Genomic DNA, 25,546 nt, shown 5'->3' on the forward strand with positions numbered 1-25,546 from the left:
TATTCTTTTTGCTCTGTACTTCTGAACACAATTCATCACACTTATTCCTTCTCTTAAAGTTTAGTTCTTTTTTCCGATTTCTTATTCTTTCCATTTGACATAACACTTCAGTGTGTTCTATTTTTCTCCTCGAAGAAATACGTCCTGGCATTCCAGATCGGGGCATTGTCGTTGGAGGGGAAATACCCAGGGACGGGCAGTGTCGCGCTGAGGATGATGCCGACGGCGATGAGGACGAGGTAGACCAACAGCGAGGCCCACCAGCAGTACTTCTCCCACTTCCTCTTCTCGAAATTCCTAAGGATGTAAGTCCCAACGGTCATACCAGCGATGGCACCACCCAGATGTGCCGCGTGACCGGTCTGCAACGGAAAGGGGTTTATATTCCTTTTTGGGGCGTGATTGTTTTCCGAGGCGAATAGCAATCGCCTTGAGGGACCTCCTTATTGACAGGACTCTTATACCAAATGACATTTTTCACTTTCAGGAGGGATCTCCTACTGATAAGTCTTAGGCTAAATAGCATTCACCTTGAAGAGGGTCCTACTGATAGGAATCTTAGGCTAAATAGCATTCACCTCAAGGAGGGGCCTACTACTGACAGGACTCTTATGCTAAATGACATTTTCACCTTAAGGAGGGACCTCCTACTGATAGGTCTTAGGCTAAATATAGCATTCGCCTTAAAGAGGGACCTCCAACTGACTGGAGTCTTAAGCTAAATAGCATTCACCTTAAGGAAAGACCCAGTGATAGAATTCTTGTGCTAAAATAGCATTCGCCTTGAAGAGGGTCCTACTGATAGGAAATTTGGGCTAAATAGCATTCACCTTGAAGAGATGCCTCTCACTAACAGAAGTCTTATACTAAATAGAATTCACCTCAGTGACAGAGGTGTTGTGCTAAAATCGCATTCACCTTGAAGAGGGTCCTACTGATAGGAATCTCAGGCTAAACAGCGTTCACCTTGAATAGGGGCCTCCCACTGACAGGAGTCTTATGCTAAATAGAATTCACATTAGTAACAGAAGTCTTGTGCTAAAATAGCATTCACCTTGAAGAGGATCCTACTGATAGGAAATTTGGGCTAAATAGCATTTACTTTGAAGAGGGGCCCTCCAACTGACAGGAGTCTTAGCTAAATAGCATTCATCTTAAGGTGTTTTTACGTTGCAATAGAACCAGTGGTTATTCAGCAACGGGACCAACGGCTTTACGTGACTTCCGAACCACGTCGAGAGTGAACTTCTATCACCAGAAATACACATCTCTCACTCCTCAATGGAATGGCCGGGAATCGAACCCGCGACCACCGAGGTGAGAAGCAAACACCAAACCAACCACACCACTGAGGCGCCAGCATTCATCTTAAGGGACCTAGTGACAGGAGTCTTGTTTCTCCAGGTAGTAATCGAGACTTGATCTGGTCAGATGTACCCTTCTTCACCTTAAAAGATAAATAGAAAAGATGGGCTGTCCACTGACGATGTTCCTATACTCTTGCCTCCTCCTCTTCTTGCAAAGACCTACTAGATCGATTCAGGCAAATGTGCCCTTCTCCAACTCTTCCCCCATATGCAACATTACTGAGGCATTTGTAAAATACACATTCTAGAACTCTATGCTGATATACAAACCTCTTTTAATGTGTTCTTATTGTCTTTCTTAGCTTTCTTCATCGCCCAAGATTTTACAGTAGTAGATCTCTTATGGAAAAGAAATGCATGCACAACTCGTTTTCTAAATAATGAGAATACACAAAAATCCGGACAATATTTTTTCCCTGAAGGCGGGAAGGTGTGATTATAATTATAGTTTTCTCTGAAACATGATGGAGGCAAGACAAGAATTAGTCTTCTGGGAAGGAGGCCATATTTTTCTCCCCTTCTACGCGTAAGATGACGTGAGAACTACTGGAACTTGGCAGGAAATATTCTTCTTTAATTCGAATGCCTTCTTTGGCTACTGATATAATCTTCTCGGCTTATTTCTTGGACTTTTATCTAACTCAAATATCCCAACAAATCACAAACGAAAAATAGGGCTCACCATCATATTACTGCTTCAGTCAAAACTTTATTTTGTACATAAAATCGACTTGCCTCTATAGAAAATATGAGGCACTCATTCCTAAAAATACATTTATTAAGTCATCCTCACTGTGAGGGCTAAGTCTTACAAGAGTTACTACTAACTAAAGTTCTAAAGATATATTTACTAAGTCACCATCACTAGTGAGGACCTTCAGTTCCTACAAGAGTAACCTCACCTTTGTCTTATTCCCATTGAAGTAAATGTCCCACACGGCGAAACCCACGTCGCTGAAGCTCAGCACGATGATGACCACCAGCTGAAGCCACCGGAATTCCATCTGGGACCAGTTCTAAAGAGAGAGAGAGAGAGAGAGAGAGAGGGGAGAGAGAGAGAGAGAGAGAGAGGAGAGAGATAAAAAAAAAAATTTCATCACTCAAAAAAAAAGTAAGTTTCATCAATCTTTGTCTTTTCTTTTTGAGGGGGGTGTGTGTGTGTATGTGTGGATTGTTGACTTTAAATAGACGACCCTTCTTCTTTGAAGGGAATTATTGATTTAAAATATAGGATTGCAAGTTAAAAATAAAAATATATAAAAAATAAAACATTTTTCATCACTTTGTCTTTTCTTTTTTGGGGGGGAGGGGATTATTGATTTCAAATTTAAGATTCTTCTCCTTCTTTTTAAGGGAATTATTGTTTAATAAGAATTGCAGGTTTTAAATCCATCACTTTGTCTTTTTCTTTTGGGGGTTGGGGGTGGTGGACTTGATTTTAAATATAAGATTCTTTCTCCTTCTTCTTAAGAGGCTATTCGATTTAAAATATAGGTTTGCAATTAAAAATTAAAAAATAATATATAAAAAAAAAAAAAAATTTTCATCACTCTGTCTTTTTCTTTGGGAGTTGGGGGGCGGTGGGGTGGATTATTGATTCTTAATATAATATTCTTCTCCTTCTTTTTAAGGGAATTATGGATTTAAAATATAAGATTGCAAGCTAAAAAATAAAATAAATATAAAAAAACTTTTTTCATCACTTTGTCTTTTCTTGGGGGGGGGGATTATTGATTTCAAATTTAAGATTCTTCTCCTTCTTTTTAAGGGAACTATTGCTTTAAAATATAATATTGCAAGTTAATAATAAAAAAATATATAAAAATATTTTTTTCATCACTTTGTCTTTTCTTTGGGGCTGGTGTGTGGACTATTGATTTTAAATAAAAGATTCTTCTCCTTCTTCTTAAGGGATCTATTGATTTAAAATATAGGATTACAAGTTAAAAATTTTAAAATAAAAAGTATAAAAAAAAACATTTTTCATCACTTTGTCTTTTCTTTTGGGTGGGGGGGGGATTATTGATTTCAGATTTAAGATTCTTCTTCTTTTTAAGGGAACTAATGATTTAAAATATAAGATTGCAAGTTGAAAATAAAAATATATATAAAAAAACATTTTTCATCGCTTTGTCTTTTCTTTGGGGGTGGTGGGGGCGGATTATTGATTTCAAATTTAAGATTCTTCTCCTTCTTTTTAAGGGATCTATTGATTTCAAATATAGGATTGCAAGTTAAAAATAAAACAAAGTATAAAAAATACATTTTTCATCGCTTTGTCTTTTCTTTTGGTTGGGGGAGGGGAGATTATTGATTTCAAATATAAGATTGCAATTTAAAAATAAAAAAATATAAAAATACATTTTTCATTACTTTGTCTTTTCTTTGGGGGAGGGGGGACCGGGGTTGGATTACTGATTTTAGATATTGAGATTCTTCTCCTTCTTTTTAAGGGAACTATTGATTTAAAATACAAGACGGCAAGATAACAACCCAGTGAAAAATGCATTCGATGCTTTTATTCGACATGAAAAAATAACAAACAAAAACACTCGAATAGCCAATTACTATCTATATAAACCTTACCATCAGCATGTTCCCCAAGTGGGCGTATTCCACGGAGAAGACGCCCGCAGACGCTCCGGCCAGGTACGAATCAGGGTCCGAGATGGACTGGGCCAAGGCGCCGAACAGCACACCTGACAGGTAGATGGTACCAATCCTCCACCAGCCGTGCACCACCTCCAAGATGATGCCCAGGACAAACTGGACCACGAGGTTGTTGATGAGGTGCATGTACCTAGAAAAGGGGAGCTGGTTACATGAGTCGAATTGAATTTAGGCCAAAGGCCAGGCACTGGGACGTATGAGGTCATTCAGCACTGAAACGGAAATTGGCAGTAAAAGGTTTGAAAGGTGTAACAGGAGGAAAACCTCAAAGCAGTTGCACTATGAATCAAGTATTAGGAGAGGGTAGAAAGTAAGATGTAGAAAGAGAATATGAAAGGAGGTACAGTAAAAGGAACGAAAGTGATTGCAAAGAACCTTAAATAATTCCTACATTGTACCGCATGAGATCCACTGACGGCGCTAACCCCCTATGGTGAGGATCTGGTTAAAAGCCAGGGTGAAAAATTGGTATTGTACTAATCATAACGATACAGACCAAGGTAATTTATCACTGATACCTGTTTAACGAATCGAAATTGCAATAATACCCACATAAGCTATATTGGATGGCTTAAAAAAAAAAAAAAAAAAAAAAAAAAGTTCCTTGTCTGACGAGTCGGTTACACGCTCGACTACCGATCTGGTGGTCCGGATTCGATTCCCCGCTCTGCCAACGCGGAATCACGGGGGAATTTATTTCTGGTGATAGAAATTCATTTCTCGATGAGGTTCGGACCCCACAATGAGCTGTAGGTCCCGTTGCTAAGTAAACAATTGGTCCCTGGCCACGGTAAAATATCTAATCCTTCGGGCCAGCCCTGGGAGAGCTGTTAATCAGCAGAGTGGTCTGGTAAAACTAAGATATAATTTCAAGTATATTTCAAATTATTAAAATTGTAGGTATTAACTGAAATACTGGTACTGTACTGATGACATCAATGTAGACCAAGGTATTTGCTTCGGGCAGGACTGCCTACACATTTCGTCAAGGTAATTCTCGTAATATACCTGGATGGAATGACTTGGTTAAAGATCTGTTTATACATACTCACGAGAAAATGTTTTTTACTGTGGAGGCAAAATGGTAGCCCCAGGGAAGGGCACACTGCATTGCTAATGAGACAGGCGAGAGCGCAGTTCAAACTTGCTCTTAAGCACTGCAGGTTAAATGAAAAACAACTAAGAGCCGATGCAATGTCTAGAAGCTTAGAATCTGGTGATTATCCTCGTCTTTGGAAAGATATCCAGTCTTTAAATCCCAAAACTAAAAAGCTATCACAGAGAGTAGGGGAAGCAGTCGGAGACGAAGCTATTGCAAGTATGTGGGGCGATCACTTCAACAATATCCTGAATTGCATAAATGATCAAGATTCCCGAAGGGATGTAGATAACCTCCTTACTGAAAACATTCAATTTCATTTTGCAGACCGTATTACGCCAGGTAACATCAGCGATTGCCATAAAAACAGCTACCAATAATAATAAATCGCCCGGCTGTGATGGTCTTCCTGCAGAGGCCTTCAAACTCTGCCATCCGATAATTTACATTTTGCTAGCTGCCCTATTCAATGCGTGCATAATTCACCGGTTTCTTCCAGACTCCCTACTCTTAGTTCACTTGATACCATTGATCAAAAACAAGCTAAAGGATGCAGCTGACCCTGGCAACTACCGGCCGATTGCAATCACAACGATCGCATCGAAGATACTTGAGTCTGTTCTTCTAGTTAGACTTCTCCCCTTTCTACACAGCACTGACAACCAGTTCGGGTTTAAAGCAAACCACTCAACCGACACCTGCATCTACATACTGAAAGAATGCTGAACTACTACCTATCATCAGCCTCTCCTGTTTTCCTTTGTTTTGTAGATGTGAGAAAAGCATTTGACCGAGTAAACTACCTGAAGCTCTTCCTGAAGCTGCATAAAAGGGGCACACCCCTGTGCCTAATTGGCATTTTACATTGCTGGTTCTCCACACAGCAATTCTGTGTCAAATGGGGTAACGTGTTATCTTACACTTCGGCTCCCTAAACGGGCTTCGGCAAGGGGGCATTCTCTCTCCATACCTGTTTAATACGTACACAGATGACTTGAATGTCAAACTGAACTCGCTCCCAATCGGATGCACCGTCAATGAAACAACTATAAACAACCTCTGTTACGCCGACGATTTGGTTCTGATTTCCCCATCAGTGCAAGGTCTCCAACGACTCATCGACACCTGCCGCCAATATGCAGAGGAATTTGATATTATCTACAACGAAACCAAGACCCAGTGCATGTCGCTGCCCCCGAGATCGCTTAGCATATTGCAGAACCTCAAATTTTCCTCGGAAACCATCGGCTGGATTTGTGCACGAATTTCCGTATTTGGGGCACAAATATCACCGAATACCTAAAAGATACGGCAGACATTTGAACAGAGGCGTCGGAACTATGTGCAGCTGGCAACATGATTGCAAGGAGGTTTGCCTTCTGTCACCGAGACGTGAAACTGCTGCTATTCCGCTCGTACTGCTACAGTATCTATGGGTGTTCCCTCTGGACGAACTATACCCGAGAGACCATGAGACGCATCACTGTTGTGCACAATGGACATTCTGAGACGCCTCACAAACACTCCCCGCCTACCACTCCGCCACACATGTTCATTGAAAACCACCTGGACAATTTAAAAATCATTGTTAGGCGAACAATGTCCAGTCTGGTAACCCGAGTGAGAAACAGCAGCAACTCGCTCATACAAAGCATCCTAAGGAGTGAAGCAAGAAGAAATCTAAATTGTGGGAAAGATGGAAAAGGATGGCCTTTGTCCCCTAAGGACTTAACTCTGTATTGGCAAGATGTCATCTGCAGTTTTTGTCATTATTACATTTATTGCTGATATTTTAATTTTTCATTATTACTGTGATTCCTATCAAGTTAAAGTTTTATTTACATTTAATTTATGTATTAAGCCCTCTGGAACTGACTACTGTAACCACCTAAGGTCTCTAGTTGAAATTTGAGTTATATAATATGTGCACCAACTGTTATTCTCTCAATGCAGTATTTTTTTTTCTCACCAATATCATTACTGTTATTACCAGTATGATGATTACTAGCTTTTATGCGGAGGGGGGGAGGGGTACCTCAACTATTTTTGTGGATAAGTGCCGATTATTCATTTTCTTTTTCTATTTTATCATTGTCTCATGCATCTAGATTGTGTAAGTTACTGTCTGTATTTTGTATTTTATCCATGTCTCATGCATCTAGATGTGTAAATTACTGTCTGTATTTTGTATACTCAATGTATATGGCCCCGAGCTGAAATAAAACATATTATTATTATTATTATTATATTTGATAGTGTTCTGAAACCTATTTTAATGCTAAATCACTCGTTGATCTTTATAAACAGTGCCAGAAAAGAACATGGCGTTTTTAAAACTCGCCCTTGGACCAGACAATTCGTTTTCTTGATAAAAACATCATCAGTAAGGCAACTGCAGTGGTCTGAAAAATATGATTTTAGTCAGGATCATATTAGCATGAAAAATCTGAAGAAGCTTTTGAAACGAATTTTATTTTAAGTTATTTTTCTCCATAATCAGCATAATCACTTCAGTTGCTTCATTCTCCAGTGGAGATTCGCGAAGAACTGACCATCCAGTAAACGGTACGTAGATACATGGCTAAATATAAGGTTTGAAGAATGGAACTCTATGTGACCCACATTAAAAACAAGAAACGGATAAATAGCTAATTTGTATTTATGTGCAACTTCCACTGGTATTTTTCCGGTCCAGTCATTTCATTTCTTTGTGAAAGTTGGCTTATCAGCTTTTACGGACCTGCGTGGCTTATTCCATTCATTCGCAAACGTCATGAATAATAATTACTATAATAGTGCCCCCAACAATGGTGTCCAAAGGCTGGGGACGGTTACAATGGTGTCCAAAGGCTGGGGAAGGTTACAATGGTGTCCAAAGGCTAGGGAAGGTTACAATGGTGTCCAAAGGCTGGGGAAGGTTACAATGGTGTCCAAAGGCTGGGGAAGGTTACAATGGTGTCCAAAGGCTAGGGAAGGTTACAATGGTGTCCAAAGGCTGGGGAAGGTTACAATGGTGTCCAAAGGCTGGGGAAGGTTACAATGGTGTCCAAAGGCTAGGGAAGGTTACAATGGTGTCCAAAGGCTGGGGAAGGTTACAATGGTGTCCAAAGGCTGGGGAAGGTTACAATGGTGTCCAAAGGCTGGGGAAGACAATGGTGTCCAAAGGCTGGGGAAGGTCACAATGGTGTCCAAAGGCTGGGGAAGGTTACAATGGTGTCCAAAGGCTGGGGAAGGTTACAATGGTGTCCAAAGGCTGGGGAAGGTTACAATGGTGTCCAAAGGCTGGGGAAGGTCACAATGGTGTCCAAAGGCTGGGGAAGGTTACAATGGTGTCCAAAGGCTGGGGAAGGTCACAATGGTGTCCAAGGCTGGGGAAGGTTACAATGGTGGTCCAAAGGCTGGGGAAGGTTACAATGGTGTCCAAAGGCTGGGGAAGGTTACAATGGTGTCCAAAGGCTGGGGAAGGTTACAATGGTGTCCAAAGGCTGGGGAAGGTTACAATGGTGTCCAAAGGCTGGGGAAGGTTACAATGGTGTCCAAAGGCTGGGGGAAGGTTTACAATGGTGTTCCAAAGGCTAGGGAAGGTTCACAATGGTGTCCAAAGGCTAGGGAAGGTCACAATGGTGTCCAAAGCTAGGGAAGGTCACAATGGTGCTCAAAGGCTAGGGAAGGTTCACAATGGTGTCCAAAGGCTAGGGAAGGTTACAATGGGTCCGTCCAAAGGCTGGGGAAGGTCACAATGGTGTCCAAAGGCTGGGGAAGGTTACAATGGTGTCCAAAGGCTGGGGAAGGTTACAATGGTGTCCAAAGACTAGGGAAGGTTACAATGGTGTCCAAAGGCTAGGGAAGGTCACAATGGTGTCCAAAGGCTAGGGAAGGTTACAATGGTGTCCAAAGGCTGGGGAAGGTTACAATGGTGTCCAAAGACTAGGGAAGGTTACAATGGTGTCCAAAGGCTAGGGAAGGTCACAATGGTGTCCAAAGGCTAGGGAAGGTTACAATGGTGTCCAAAGGCTGGGGACGGTTACAATGGTGTCCAAAGGCTGGGGAAGGTTACAATGGTGTCCAAAGGCTGGGGAAGGTTACAATGGTGTCCAAAGGCTGGGGAAGGTTACAATGGTTTCCAAAGACTAGGGAAGGTTACAGTGGTGTCCAAAGGCTAGGGAAGGTCACAATGGTGTCCAAAGGCTAGGGAAGGTCACAATGGTGTCCAAAGGCTAGGGAAGGTCACAATGGTGTCCAAAGGCTAGGGAAGGTTACAATGGTGTCCAAAGGCTGGGGAAGGTCACAATGGTGTCCAAAGGCTGGGGAAGGTTACAATGGTGTCCAAAGGCTGGGAAGGTTACAATGGTTGTCCCAAAGACTAGGGAAGGTTACAATGGTGTCCAAAGACTAGGGAAGGTACAAGGTGCCAAAGGTGGGAGGTTACAATGGTGTCCAAAGGCTGGGGAAGGTTACAATGGTGTCCAAAGGCTGGGGAAGGTTACAATGGTGTCCAAAGACTAGGGAAGGTTACAATGGTGTCCAAAGGCTAGGGAAGGTTACAATGGTGTCCAAAGGCTGGGGAAGGTTACAATGGTGTCCAAAGGCTGGGGAAGGTTACAATGGTGTCCAAAGGCTAGGGAAGGTTACAATGGTGTCCAAAGGCTAGGGAAGGTCACAATGGTGTCCAAAGGCTGGGGAAGGTTACAATGGTGTCCAAAGGCTAGGGAAGGTTACAATGGTGTCCAAAGGCTAGGGAAGGTTACAATGGTGTCCAAAGGCTAGGGAAGGTTACAATGGTGTCCAAAGGCTAGGGAAGGTCACAATGGTTTCCAAAGGCTAGGGAAGGTTACAATGGTGTCCAAAGGCTAGGGAAGGTTACATTCGCTGATGTCCAGTTCCCAGAAGTAGTTACACTAGGTGAGCTAAGTCTGCCAGTTGCTCCAATAGTGTGTTCCCATTAAACACAGTCACATCTTCCTAGGCTATATTACAAGTTCAATTTGGCTTGGGGCCTTTCTATTTCAAGCAACGTAACCCGGAAAATAGCTATGAATTTTTTTTCAAATTTGTATCTTAATTCTGTAATGGAACCATATCCCCACAAATTCATTTGGAAATACAACAGCCCTAAACTAACGTTATTCAACGAAAATAAGCAAAAGAAGCAAGTGAGAGAAAAAACTTTAAATTACTTGTTTCTAAAGTCACCCTTCCAAATATTGACAGTTTTCTGTTGAGTTATACGTCGATACTAATAGAAAACGGATCCTCAATGCCAATGTAAACTAAACTAAATGGAATTATTGGCCACAAGACCGATAGTTTTACTCGTGAGGTTTGTGTAGCGTTGTTTATATTTAATCATATCAGAAGTCATGGTAAGATGCGATTCTCAAGTACAATTACACTATACATCGGCTAATAGGAAATGTAGATTAATTCCTTCATCTATCAAGGGCCATAAAAATAAAATTAAGATACCAAGAAGGATGCATGTTATTTTAATAGTAGGTACAGCTTTGCACCGTCTTTACGTCTGCAGGATACAACACTTAAAAATATGAGACACAATTTATGCCGTATAATTGATACCGAATTGAAATTTATGTATACAACGGCCTTAGACATTTTTACTTGTCTTTCACATAAATATGAAGGAATATATGTCAATTCTACACTCCAATAAAAAAAATAAAACTATAAACCATGAAATCCTTAAATGTGTGAAGACTTTGCTTTCCCAGCCCAGACCAACATCTCATATAACAGACCATCGAATTTATTCCACTTTATATATATTTTTTTCCAGAGATTAAGAATTCGATTCCATAACAGCAAGCATATATATATACGTGTTACACTCACCCAGAATGGATCAAGGCATACGATAGGTACCTCCAGCATTCATAACGTCTTTTTGGGTTGTAGATAAGAGGTGAATAGATAGGAGCTGGTCCAGCAGCCTCCATTTTCTCTCCCATGTCAACCATGTAGTAGACGAAGACGCCCGTCTGCAATTGGTGGAAACTTACTACATACTTACTATGCAAGACTGGACTGTGAACTAAACTTACTATGCTAAACAAAAATCTGAGTGGTAAAACTGATTATGTGAAGGGTGTAGAAAGTACTATACCTTATGTACAATTGACATGGCATGACTATTTATAGAATAGTTGTACGAATAATTTTGGTCTGCTATCAATAACAGACCTGTTAAATACACATGGAATGAACTGAGACCATAATCTCTAAAACAATCCATCTCACTTTCAACGGAATAAAGACCGATGCATCTCAGAACAGAAAGATGAATCTATTCATTTTCAATTTGTCAAAATGTCGTCAAATGCAAAAACACAACAAACAGAGGAAAAACGTCAAGTAATCTTACCTCTACAAAGGTCGCGAGGACCATGAAGAAAGGAGGCGGGCAACAGGAGTAATTCTGAAAGTAGGTCCTCTTCTCGACCGTTCTCTCATTTCTAGGGATTATTGTCATCGCAGCTCTGCTGAACGTATCTCGTCCTCTGGAACGTGTCGACGCAGCTTCTGCCTGGTGGTAAAAGGACGGCAAAGAACGTATGCATATAAGAATGTTTATTTTCTTTAATTCTAATTCTACAACAATAGTTTTAAAAAGCATTGTAGTTTTGGTATAGGGTCTTTATCATGCTTAAATTCTGAACGTAATTTAGAAAGGCAAAATATATACAAAATGGAAGGCCCCTTCTTTGCCATATAAAAACCTTAGTAACTACAGATGATCGCAACCTTAAGTGTTTCAAGAATGCGAGCAGAGGACACGTAAAATATTAGAATTTGGTATCCAAAGCGCAACTGGTTAAATTGCATGCGATTACTAGAAAATACTTCGAGATCAGGCGTCACATCACATAGCACCTATAGACCAGGTCTTCCTAAAGCAGTGCCCCAGTACCCCGAGGGGGTATCAAAAAGACATCCTGAAAAATATTGAATTAAGAGGTCCCCTCGATACAAACCGTGGTGTGGGCTCAAGATTTACCATCTTTAGGTTTCCCCTGCTTTCCAATATATATATGATTAAAAAAAAAAAGTCCATACAATTCAGCTGTTTGTTTATAGCCGTCCCGTTTGCTGTGCTGAAAATTAAAAGCTAAAAGTTGGGAGTAACAGGTTGATATTGGAGAGGGATTATCACGTTGCCTTGGAGTTGAACTTCGGGGTATCTGGACTGAAAAACTTCAGGAACCACTGCTATAGGCAATAATCTTTTCATTTAACACATTTCGACCAACTTACGAACTTCATATGAAAACTTTGGGGTATCGGGACTGAAAAACTTCAGGAACCACTGCTATGGGCAATAATCTTTTCATTTAACACATATTTCGACCAACTTACGAACTTCATATGAAAACTTTGGGGTATCGGGACTGAAAAACTTCAGGAACCACTGCTATAGACAATAATCTTTCCACTAACATACATTTCGACCAACTTACGAACTTCATGTACTCGTCGTAATCCAGATACCCGTCCTCGTTCTCGTCCGCCTTCCGGAGCAACTCGATGACCAGGGCGTTGGGTATCCTGTTGGACTCGTCCGTCATCAGCAGGGACTCCTTCACCTGCTGCATGGGTATCTTCTTGTCCTTCCTGACGTCCTGACGGTTCCAGAAGTCGTGAGCCTTGACTAGGATCCACTTGGGGATAGGGCTCATCTGCCGAGTGGATTACGTGACGGATTAATAAGCATAAACAACGCAGGATAAAACCTAATAAGTGACAAGAAGTTATTTAAAATCACCACACCAGCACAGGTGAATTACTGGATGAGGAATAAAGTAATAAAAGAAATAATAGAAACAAAAAGTAGGTGCTTTCAATGAGAGAGAAAGGAAATACACACGTCTAGGTGATAGAAAGAAAAATAAAATAATGATCATCTGGAATATGTTAAGAGGAAAACGATAATATCACCTGCAATAATAAAATAGAATAGAATACAGAATTCAGACCACAGGCCAAGCGCTGGGACCTGTAAGGTCTTTCAGTACTGAAACGGAAATTGAGTAAAGAAGGTTTTAAAGGTGTAACACGGGAAAAAAAAACCTCGCAATTGCACTATGAAACAATTGTTAGGAAAGGGAGGAAATTAAGACGGAAGAAAGAGAATATGAACGGAGATACAGTAAAAGGAATAAAATGTGTTACAGCTTGGGGCAGAAGGGACGCTACAAAGGACCTTAAGTAATGCCTACAGTGCAACGCATGAGGTGCACTGACGACACTACCGGGAAGAAGTCAAAATCAGTAACATGAAGGCGTTTCAAATCATCACACACGGATTGGTGAATTGCTGGATATGGAATAAAATAAATGAAAAAAATTAAAAGTGCTTACAATGAGAAAAAGTGCATGAACACATCTAGGTGATCGGAAGAAATGTAAATATAATTTTGGATAAAACTTAAAAAGGATTAAGTAGCAAAGAAACAAATTATCATAATATTAGGAAACATGTAAACGTGTTTCCTAATATCAAATTAATTTCAACAGCCTTCATGATTAACTAGTAGAATACTATACTTTGAGGATTAAATTTATTCGATGGATTTGCTATACTACCTTAGACAAAAAATGAGTGAAAAGTGTATATTTTACATCTGACACTATTTTATAATAATGTAAACACAATACTGTCAATGACAATATAGGTTTTGCCCTGTGTGTTTTTTTTTAACAAGTTTCAATCTCATTTTGTTTCGTTTAGATATTTCTAGCAAGACAAGGAAATAATGAATTAAAAGTGTATATTTTAAATCTGACATTAGTTCGTAAAAATATATCCCCAAGAACTATCAATAACTATGTAGGTTTTGCCTTGTTTTTTTAACAAGTTTTAATATTTTTTTTATCTTTTATAATCAAACATGACGTGACCCTATTACTTAGGAAAAAAGTCATGTCACATTCGCAAGTGTCAATATTTTTCGTTTCTTTCAGACATTCTATTGTGATCATCAAGCATTGTACGTGTCCTTACTCAAGAAAAAAAGTTATGTCGCATTCAAATAGCCACAAATGCAAACATTAACAAGGCCAGACCTAGCGTGTCGTGAAAGTGGCAGGCCATACTCACTTCACCCACCGATTCCATAGGCTCGATTCGCGCCATGTTGAATGACTTTTGCAGACGTCCCGGGGTCACTGCATGAATACTATTCTCCAAGTTTCCAGTCACTTTCCGTTAAGACGAAGAGACGGAGAGACATCCTTAGTTGCCGAAGGGGACGGGAAAAGGGATTCTTCTTGGATGACGTCCTTTTTAGTGGAGCGGGGATTAATAAAGGTGGTTTTGTCTCTTGCAGTTCAAGATGAAATTATTTTCACATTACATTATTCGTTGTAGTCTTCATATTACACTATTTTTTTTTCAAATGCTTCCCAGTCTTTTATTGAAAGTTCTGTGATAACTACATATAAAGAAAATCCAACTATTGCTGATTTTACAGGCCACTGGTGTTTCCGTCTTGTAAGTTGGAGTGTCTTGAAACGTAAATCCTGAAAGAAAGAAAAACGTCAGTATGCTACATTTACATTAATGTATAATGTTCATGTAATACTCTTTATTTAGGTGTTATACATACATTACATACATGCATACACACACACACACATATATATATATGTATATATATATATTATATATATATAGATATATATACAATTTATATATATAAATATATATATATATATTGCTATATATATATATATATATATAGATATATATATATATATATTTTATATATATATATATATATATATCATTATATTTATATATAATATATATATATATATATATATATATACATGTGCGTTTGTGTGCTCTCGTAGTCTGAGTTTAACGATTTTTCTTAAAAATTCACATAAAAAAACGAAGAAATTTTCAGTAAGCCCCTACATTTCGGCCAATTCCCATCACAGCGGCCCTCGCCTCAATGGAAAATAAGAGAAAAAGTAATATAAAGGTAATATCTACACGGGGTCAGATAGTGCATACAAACCGAACGCGTTTATGGACAGTATAAGGAGTTCCAACCGGATTTGCTCTCCCCCTAAACCCCCAAAAGTAGAATTTAATAATCCCCAAGAGCGCCACACGAGGAATATCTGGAAGAAAGCAGACACGGCTGGGACGCCTTAACGCTGGTGCTGTAGACTCTATCTGACCCCCTATACATAAATATTGTTAAATGAAGCATCGGTGTATTAACTGAATTATAGTGGCTATAATTTTTTAATAGTCCTTTTTAAGAAAAAAATATACTGTAACAAATGATACTATATATATATATATATATATATATATATATATATATATATATATATATATATATATATATATATATATTTTCTTGTACTACTACGCATTACGCTGCACAGCTTACCTCGACGGAAGTGGCGTATGCGTGACACCCCGGTATTAACTGTAAATAATCGATCTTATCAAACTATAACGTGCCGTTTTTCTGCACTTTAATTGCAAAATTTTATACTTGAGCCTCTACAGTCAAGGTTAGACTGCAATTTCCAAACTGTTTCAAAACATATTATTATTATCTTTATTATTTATATATTATTATTATACTGCTTGCTTGCTTGGAGAATCTTCGCACGCTACATTTATGATTATTATCATTATTAGTATTATTCTACCAGGCTTATTTGGGTCTTCGTACGCATGAAAAGCTTCTGTTTAATAATAATAATATAATAATAATAATAATAAAATAATAATAATAATAATATTATTAAATTCTGGACTGATTTGTATATATATTCGAAAGAGCTAGCTGCCACAGAAGAGAACGTTCGTGTGTGAAAAAATAAAAGCGTTCTTAAATAAAAGTAAAATTGTAAAGGCAAAAACTGATTTCAATTAATTCCATCACCTGTCACGAGAAGAAAAAAATTCAATAATTCAGTGTCAAAAAAGCCAATCAAATTGAAATCGTGAACTTTCAAGAAAAAGGTATAATTTCCTCTATCAATATTAGTGCTTACAAATCCAAGCGTGAAACTTACGTTTATCAAGAGTTTAAACTAGAAGAATAGGCTTTAGGTAGTGCTTGGCAATCCATGCTTGCAACCTATGTTTTAGCACGAGTTAAATCTATAATTATAAGTTTACTTTGTCCTTTACTTACCGCTGATAATGGTATTATTATTAAAAAATAAAGTTCTTAATGCTTTTAAAGAAAAACCTATTTTTCATTTTTGAATAAAATGAATTTGGACAAACATTTAAAATATATTTGGAATTTTCAGTATCGTGGGTAAATTCCTCTTTAGAAAAAAAGCTGAAGAATATTATTATAATTATTATATGATTACTATTCAGAAAATGAACCCTATTCACATGGAACGAAACAAGCCCTCAAGAGGCCACTGACTGTAAATTCAAGCTTCAAACAACAGAAGGCAATAGGAGACACAGAGAGAAGTAAAACAAGGAAGCAAAAGACGGAGGAGGAGGAGGAGGAGAGGAGGAGGATGGGCAGGAGGGGAGGAGGAGGAGGAGGAGGTGGAAGCGTGTCACTCCTGAAGGGGTCTAGGATATCTGGGAAGGAAAGGAAGCACAAAGGGCTGGGACAACCTTCCTAATTAACTCTCAACCATAAACAACCCCCCCCCCACCCCAAAGGAATAGGGGTCCTTGAATATAGAATTTTTTCTTTTCAGTTTTTTTTTTTTTTTTAACGAACGGTCAAGGCTTCCACGAACCATGAAACCACGCCTCAATATTGTAGGCTGCAAAGTGCAGCGGCTCCTTTGCACAATTCGTCACGAGTGAACCGCCCGTTCTCAGGGTAACGTCAATAACAAGAGCTCAAGGTCGCGGTGGCGTGACATCTCTCAGTCACCTCACCTCTGTACTTGCACCTGTCAAGCATATTTTCATAATGAGCTATATTGAGTTCGTGGAGGATAATAGGATAGCCTTTAATATCGTCTTAAGTATCCTAAGTTACGTGCATTTGCGAATAACAGTTTCTAGTATATGATTTTATATCTGTTAATTTCGCTACGGAATAAAGCATTTTAATATCTGTAGAATTTCTTTTCACTTTTTAAAGTATGCAGTAACACCAATATATGAATAAAAAGTTTTCTTGAATATATAATTATTTCTATCTTACAAAAATTTCTGTAAAATTTCTTTTCACTTTTTAAAATATACAGTAACACCAATGAACATATAAATAAAATGCTTCTCTTGTTTAATTATTTTTCTTACACAAATGTAAAGCTAATACTGTACGATTCTATCTGGTAATTTCACTACAGAGAAAGCATTCATTTTTGCAGAATTCCTATTAGTTAGGTAAAATGTACTACCTAAGAATATGTGAATTAAACGTTCATCTTCAATAATAATTTCTACCTCTAACACTAATGAACAAAAATTATTTGCTAAATGGTCCAAATAACAGAACGTGAACATTTTCAAATTATGTTAATTTCATGACAGAAGTTAGTACTCCGGTTATTTCACATTTCTTGCTCCATTCAAACCATACATGATCAAGAATAACAACACATGAAACATTTGCACGGTAACAAAAATCACATCATTCGATAATTTGACAATGACACGAAAATAACACTCGTCTTACTTTCAATGCAGCCTACAATAGCTTTCTTGGAAAAAGTTGTCCTGAAAACAACAAATCAGATGAGAATACCATTTTTAATGGTCGAACAATACTCTTCTCTTATTCTTCTCCATTTCTCTTATAAACCATTCTATTATTTCTCTCAGTTTCCCTTTCATTTATCTTTTTTCTCCACGTAGCTATTTTCCTCTTTGGGAGCTGGTTTAAAGATATAATTGTATGTTTGGTTTATTCACAAGAGCTATTGCACACAATGAATAACGAACTTGATGTATCTGCTGGGCTTAATTTTATACGAATATCCCGAAGCACTCGCGTTCATTTTCTTTTCTACGGAATAGGGGAAAAGAAAAAAAAAACGCTGAGACCTATGAGGTTATTCAGTACCGAAATGGTTATTAACAATAGACGGTTTGAAAGGTGTAACAGGAGGAAAACATCGCACTATGAATGAATTTTTAGGAGAGGGTGGATATTCTGATGGAAGAAAGCGAATATGAACGGAGGTACAGTCAAAGGTATGACGCTGCAAAGACCGTTAAACAATGCCTACAGTGCACCACGTGAGGTGCACTGGTGGCACTAGTCGCCTACTTTTTTTTTCTTTCTTTTTTTACAGAACGATACTTCACCAGTCGACCGTCTGTAATTATACAAATTCCCCAACGTTCGTGAGACCTCACTGGAAAGGAATTCTCAAAATGCAATCACACTTCCTTTTACTCTCTATCTAACAATACTTAAGAAGTCTGCAATTACCTCCACTTCCACAATGTTCGTGTTACGACTCGCCGTATGAAATTCCAAAAGTCATGCCCACACTTCGCTCTCTTATTATATAATCAATGGTTCATTTTCTCTCTTCAAGAGACAAGAGAATGTTGCAAAGGCAAGTTAAGGAGAACCATAACGACTGCATGATTCCATTCTACCGTGTATAGTGATGGTATGATTTCATTCTTACCACTACACACAAAATTGCATTAGGATTAAATCCTGTTATGCGAAATGACTGCATATCTTCATTCCGTCATGACAGAATATTTGCATAATTTCATATAAACACATTTTGCCTGAATTCACTCTATCGACAGGTTGTTATGATTTTTCCATTTTAACACCTAAAAAGTTATTGCAAAAATTTCATGCCGACGAGACAAAATGACCTTACAACTTCAGTCCTGTGAAAATATAAGTGGTAATTTTACTACAATGACCGAATTGTTTATATAACTTATATCTGTGCGTTTGCACGCACCATGGATTATATATAATGCTGCACATATATTTAATCACATTTATTTGAATCAATACATCTATAGGCCTTAGATATGTTATGCCTTATATCTTATATTTTATCTCTCACAAGGTACCATTAATTTTTATCCTTATAACCTTATATCAATATCAATATAAATATATATATATATATATATCTATATACTATATATATATATATATACATATATATATCATATATATATTATATCCTATATATATTGATATATCCTTATACCCTATTATCACATACCTTATAATCTGATGTGGGTCATGTAACTACCAGAAATGCATTAGTATTTTTGTGAAGTATTTATCTTCATGACTTGCATTTATATAAGTATATCATATAAAGGCCTTATATAATTCTTGTCAAATATATAGACTCCATATCATTCTATTGTATAGGATATAAAAGACATAATCTGCCATGTATGATGGCTTTGCAATATTATATATGCCAGCTGCATGATTTGTCATTCAAATTCGCTGTATATATTTACTGTTTCACATAAACCTGCACAAATATTGTTAGACCAACAACCAATGAATTTTACTAAAAGTATAAGAATACTAGGAATGCAATTCGGACAAAGGGGAATATCAAGACATATGAGAGAAAGGCTAAGGATAGCAAGAACACAAAATACAAAGCTGAAAAGGTTTAGGAATATGAACACATCTATCAAAATCCATTTCTACAAAAGCCTAATCAGACCAATAATGGAATATCCACCAATACCCACGTGCTTAGCATCGACTTCCAATATAAGTGCATTACATAAATTCCAAAATAAGATTCTAAGGTCTGCAGTGAGAAACAATCAAGAAGATGACGATCTGAATATAGAACAAATACATAAAAAATACAAAGTAGAACCAATTAATCAGAGATTATACAGACTGGCAACCAATATATGGAGTAAACTAGTTCAATACAATAGTGAATTAGTAGAAGAATCAGAAGCAGAAGAGAGAAACCTTGACCCAAACAACACAGACCACAGATGGTGGAGAAGAGTATCTTCATATATTCATCGCGATGAACCTCGACCATTATACTATTAATTAAGAAATGTCTTGTGAAAAAGTAATTTGTAGAATTTAATATGTAGATATGATGCAAAATCATTATGATAATTAAAATTAAGTTTAGAGTTAGAAAATTGGAACTTTATTAAATATGATTATATTATATAATTAAATTCAAAATATGTAATCTGTACAATTCACCATGTCATATAATGTATAATCATTATTGTATTATGTTAATATTAGCTAGAAAATTGTACCCTTACCCAAATATAATCGTGGATAAACCACACTTTACCTTACTCTTACTAATACTTAACTTTCTAAACTATTCCCTACCAAGGTTAGCTAGCTAACTACCCTCACTCTTTTTTCACCCATCTTACCTATCAGCTAAAAAAAAAAAATAATAATAAATAAATAAATAAAGCGACTACATTATCATTCTAACGTACATGACTAAATTGCTCCAAATTATCGTACAAAATTAAAGCAAGGTCAAAGCACATGAGCCCCCTTAATTTTAACTCAATAGATCTGCAAGGACGCGTTGAACAGAAGCAGTGAAAAAACGACCTGTCGTGAATTCAGACTATATTTCATCCTGGCAAGCACGACAGCAAGGTCGGGCAATGACCACCTTAATCCAGTTCATATGATTGACCTTTCTGAGTCCCTAATCTAGTTATGCTTAAGCATGTCCCCCAACCCCTCTTTTCACCTTGTAAGTTTAACCTAATTCGCCTGAGCGCTGTTCAACCAATAGACACCGAAAAAAATCTATAGTAAGCAAAAACGTCTAGGGCCATACACGTTAATGAAAGGAGCACCTTCAACAGTCATGAAATGGAGATGCGTAAAATAGTATATATGCGTGATACGATCACCAAAATATGTAAAAAAAATAAAAAATACACATGAAATAATTACAAATGGGTAAATACAATTACGGTCTTCCAGAACAAAATGGAGAGCTTACTTTGCCTACACTCATATGGATACCCCTCCACGTTCAAGAATTTCATCTCGACAGATGCAGTTACTTACAACAGTCAAACTGCACCACTACATGATCAGAAGGGATATTTACCCATCCTAAAATCTACGTGTAGCCTAACCTGTTTGTTTGTAAATATAAGTTTCATGCCGTTGTGTTCATGGGGTAATGCTCCTGCTTCATTTCACAGCCGCTTTCATTTCAGTTCATGCTACTTAAATGTGTTACTTGTATGTTTCTTTATCAGTGTAGGGCTCTATATTCCCATGTGAATGTGCGTCCATGCTACATCATAAAACAATATCAACGGCAAACCAGACGCTACAATCACCGGACAGAAAGAATAGCTTTTTTTCGTACAACAATTAACCTTGTAGCTTACTCTATCAACATTGCCATCAGTCACATCCTTCCGTGACAAACACAGTTCCGAAGGTTTTATTATCTGGAGCCAAAGAACACCTCTTCATTTTACCTAGCGTGGTACAACAATGGACACACACCTTCCATAATAACTAAGAAACAATTAGAAAACCTGTCAGACTGATTGGAGTATTCAGTCCTTGGACATGCCAGAGTTTGTCCTCATCATATAATAAACTCACTTTCAAAAGTTGCGTCCCATTATGACTGAAATTCCTGATATGAATGCTGTGTGTATCGCCTTAAGTGCGATACGAGATCAAGTACTTCATCACCGTTCTCATTTACTTACGTCAAGAACCCCACGAGAGAGAGAGAGAGAGAGAGAGAACGTTCTTCATGTTCATCGTTCCCTTTGTTGTATACCTACCAGTTTAGGTGTGCTACATTAATCTAGCCCATGAATATTCTTTATCAGATATTCTCTATCTCTTTTATTTCACGACAATGAATTTTACACTTTCCAATCTTTTGGAAAGACAGGACCTTTCTAACAACAAATTCAATGGTTCCGAGAAGCTTCATCTTTAAAGTAAATACACACTGAGTTTCTTTCCCTAATCAAATCAATAATGCTGTACCCACGGTGCTATATTTTGTGAAGTTAACGAGGTCTTCGAATCAATGCAGGTACTATGATTATATTACAGCACTTTTTTCCCAGAACAGCAGGAGGAATTGAACAAGGCCCAGCAGAGGAAGTTCGCTGACCCTTCCAGAGCTCGGATCTCTCAAAGCTGAGACTTCTGCCACGAAGAATGTCAGAACTGGAGAAAAAAAAAAAAAAACTACCAACGACCAATGACTCATCCCATAATTAAATCCCTTATCTCAGAATTAAACTTATTTAAAGAGTTAGCTTTAGGTATAAAAAAAAAAAACTTCAGAAATATCTGAAGAGCAGAAGAGGTCCTTATCCCTGGTATCCTTCATGAGAGCGAGTAAAAATAGCTGTTACCACGAGTGGCCACCTGTAAACTACGCTATCCGAATTGAAGCTTGCGCACGATCTCGTTCTCCGCCTATAAAACCTATAAAACAAAGATTATATATATATATATATATATATATATATATATATATATATATATATATATATATATATATTAGTATAATCCTATATATGTAGTCGATATTCATATGAAATTCTAACGACAAATTTTATAAAGATATCAACTGCATTTCATGTAGTATGCTTATGCAATACGGTTATAGATATAGTGTGTCAGCGGGTAAATATAATTCAACCCAATCACATACACTGACGTTTATGTAAAACCAAAGAAGGATAAGGAACATAACATTTCCGAGCAATTCTTCCCTGAGTCAGAAGACTTAATTATGAAAAAGCTTGGCTACTCAAGGTAGCTTGGAAATTCCTGTTAAAATCGTCGAAACATCGTCTAAATGACCTGTTACCACGGAACGCCGAGCAAAGTACACTGAAACGGCACTATGAGTAAGTTCTCGTGCATATTGTAAAAACAAATAATTAAATAAAAAATATATAAAATATAATAAAATTCTTTGTTAATTCTATAAGTTTCGTTATCATAAATGACGAAGCTAATGGGCGGAAATATAGAATCTAAGGATTTCTGGCAATATTAACCATGCGAGAATAAGAGTGTAACGTGGCGGTTGGTATTTCAATATTCTCTTCACTATGTAAGGAATCAATAACTCCATTCTGGTGACACTGAGTACGCAGTTGTTTACACTTTTTTTTTTTTTTTTTTTTTTTTTTTTTTTTTTTTAAAGAAACGGACCATGACACTTTCTGTTCTTATTTATCCAACTGTCATAGGCTATACCTGTTGGAGAAACTTTCTAGCTTAGGCCTATATGACATTCGTGGTAGGTAGATGGAGCAACTATCTATCTATCTATCATTGTTTTTCCAAGGGTGGAAAACAAAGCTAGTTATTCAGTGAGCGAGTTCCATCTTAACTACGCGATATTCGTGACCAATGATAAAATCGTGGATTGCTGACACGACTGTGTTCAAAAGTTATCACATAACAAGCGGAAAACAACTGGAGCGATTTACTTTACTCGATGTAACCTATCTGACCTTGCATACTCGACAGCTGACCTGCTTTAAGATATTCCTTATTAATATAATAAATACAAGAGTGTCGTGACGCCACTGAAAGGAATTCGGTCTTGCATAACCAAGCAGGCGTGGACATGGTCATGAAATAGCGGAATGCGTGCCCGACCTACCTTTGGCGATACGATTTCTTTATCTAAAATGCATGTTACTGACGCTACGGCAGTCGAGTAACTAAATCAATTCCTATGAGTTATGTTTACCGATATTACCAACTTTGAATAAGTAGAGGTCCTCTGAGACCGTGCGCTGACAATGGCAATTAATAAGGTTATTTAGTCTAAAATAGCTTCATTTCTTATCACGCGTGAATCTCTGGTAATTTGTTCATATACTGTCATTCTAGCTGTTTAATTATTCACCTCAGTTTGTTTGTTTGTATGGTGCTTTTACGTTGCATGGAACCAGTGGTTATTCAGCAACGGGACCAACGGCTTCACGTGACTTCCGAACCACGTCGAGAATGAACTTCTATCACCAGAAATACACATCTCTCACTCCTCAACGGAATGGCCGAGAATCGAACCCGCGACCACCGAGGTGGAACGCTAATACCATACCAACTACGCCGCTGAGGCGCTATTATTCACCTCAGACGAATAGCTTCATCAATACTGGTAGCCAAAGTACTCCGTTAGAAATACCGTACTCTGACTCAACTGTAGGCCTAGTCTTTGGTAGGCTTATGATACACATGGTTTTCGTCGCTTTCATGCTAGATTTTAGACTGATTAGTCGCTCGTTTATTAATAAACTAAACGATTTATGAAGCCTTTCAACTCTAATAATGAGCTTTCTCTATACCAGTGGGCTAACACATACTTGTGTTGTATATTAGGCCTAGGCTAATGAAACCAGTATATTTTCCTGGTTACCGCAATCTTAAGACATATAATACTCAATTCATCACTGGAATACTAATTGCAGTGGAGGATCACGCAATCATTTTAAAACGTTAATGATGTAAATGGTGCAAAAACAATTTTAAAACAGTAGTAATGAATGGTTTTTTACGTCAGTAGGCTAACACGCGCTTGTTGCACAGTAGGCCTATGCTAATGAAAACGTGTTTCTTCTAATTGCTGTGGAAGGTTCCACAGTAATGAAAAATCTGCATATAAATAATAATAAAACAGTCATTATGAATTGCTATTGTTACGGCTAGAACAACGCATTATTCGTGTTGCCCAATAGGCTAGGCTACCGAACCAATGTTTCCCTGGCGACCACTGTGATATTAGCCCAAAGCCTAACCAAAATTCACCATTGGCTTTCTAATGGCAGTGGGGGATTACATAATTATTTAAGCAGAGTATGAATAAAATCAACTTGAATAAAATAATAACCCTTATGCATTCAAGATATCACAGGGAATGGATCAGATCCATCAGAATTTTTTTTAATGTTTCCTACGAAATCAACAATCAAAACCAATTAATGCACTAGAAACAATCCTGAACATTGCAATATTCGACTTTTAATAAACACGTCTACGCCAACAAGCGCTGAAAAATCACAAAAGAAATGTCCACAGGAGCTTACGGTCGTCTAGCGTCCGATATGACGTCCGCACTACACTAATCTCAACGTCTAAACTGACAGTCTGACGCTAAAGCAAAGTAGCAAGTAGCAACGGTGCGGGTGAAAGCCACGACACGAATCGTCGACTTCATCATGTCCGTCCCCGCCATGCCACCTGCTCTCTCGTTCATGAACACCTGCATGACAGTTATTATTTACTGTTAATCACTATATATCATTGCGCAAGTTTTTCATTCCTCTTTAAAGAAGTGAGATTCAACTTTCTGTATTTCCATTTACTTCCTCATGCCTCTTCCTAATGAACGCCACGTTCATTGGCAGCTTGGATTTCAAGTCAATGGTGGGCTTAATTGTTCCATATGAATCGGTTGCATC

General features: G+C 37.8%; 1 protein-coding gene across 2 annotated transcripts; it reads right to left on the minus strand.

The window, feature by feature from the left end:
• LOC135207660 (rhomboid-related protein 2-like) lies at positions 1–25,209 on the minus strand. 2 transcript variants are annotated; one of them, XM_064239508.1, is made up of 8 exons: positions 25,172–25,209; positions 14,258–14,670; positions 12,609–12,827; positions 11,516–11,677; positions 10,987–11,132; positions 3,954–4,167; positions 2,270–2,383; positions 1–362 (listed from the first exon to the last, which is right to left on the minus strand). In XM_064239508.1, exons 2-8 carry the CDS (start codon positions 14,282–14,284, stop codon positions 108–110), a joined length of 1,137 nt encoding a protein of 378 aa, XP_064095578.1. In that variant the 5' UTR covers positions 14,285–14,670; positions 25,172–25,209; the 3' UTR covers positions 1–107. The 2 variants fall into 2 exon arrangements, with proteins under 2 accessions (XP_064095578.1, XP_064095577.1); XM_064239507.1 differs by having other exon boundaries at positions 14,249–14,670.
• Between the last annotated feature and the right edge of the window lie 337 nt (positions 25,210–25,546).

Source organism: Macrobrachium nipponense, chromosome 34 (genome assembly GCF_015104395.2).
Source record: "Macrobrachium nipponense isolate FS-2020 chromosome 34, ASM1510439v2, whole genome shotgun sequence".
Classification (NCBI taxonomy): Eukaryota; Metazoa; Arthropoda; class Malacostraca; order Decapoda; family Palaemonidae; genus Macrobrachium; species Macrobrachium nipponense.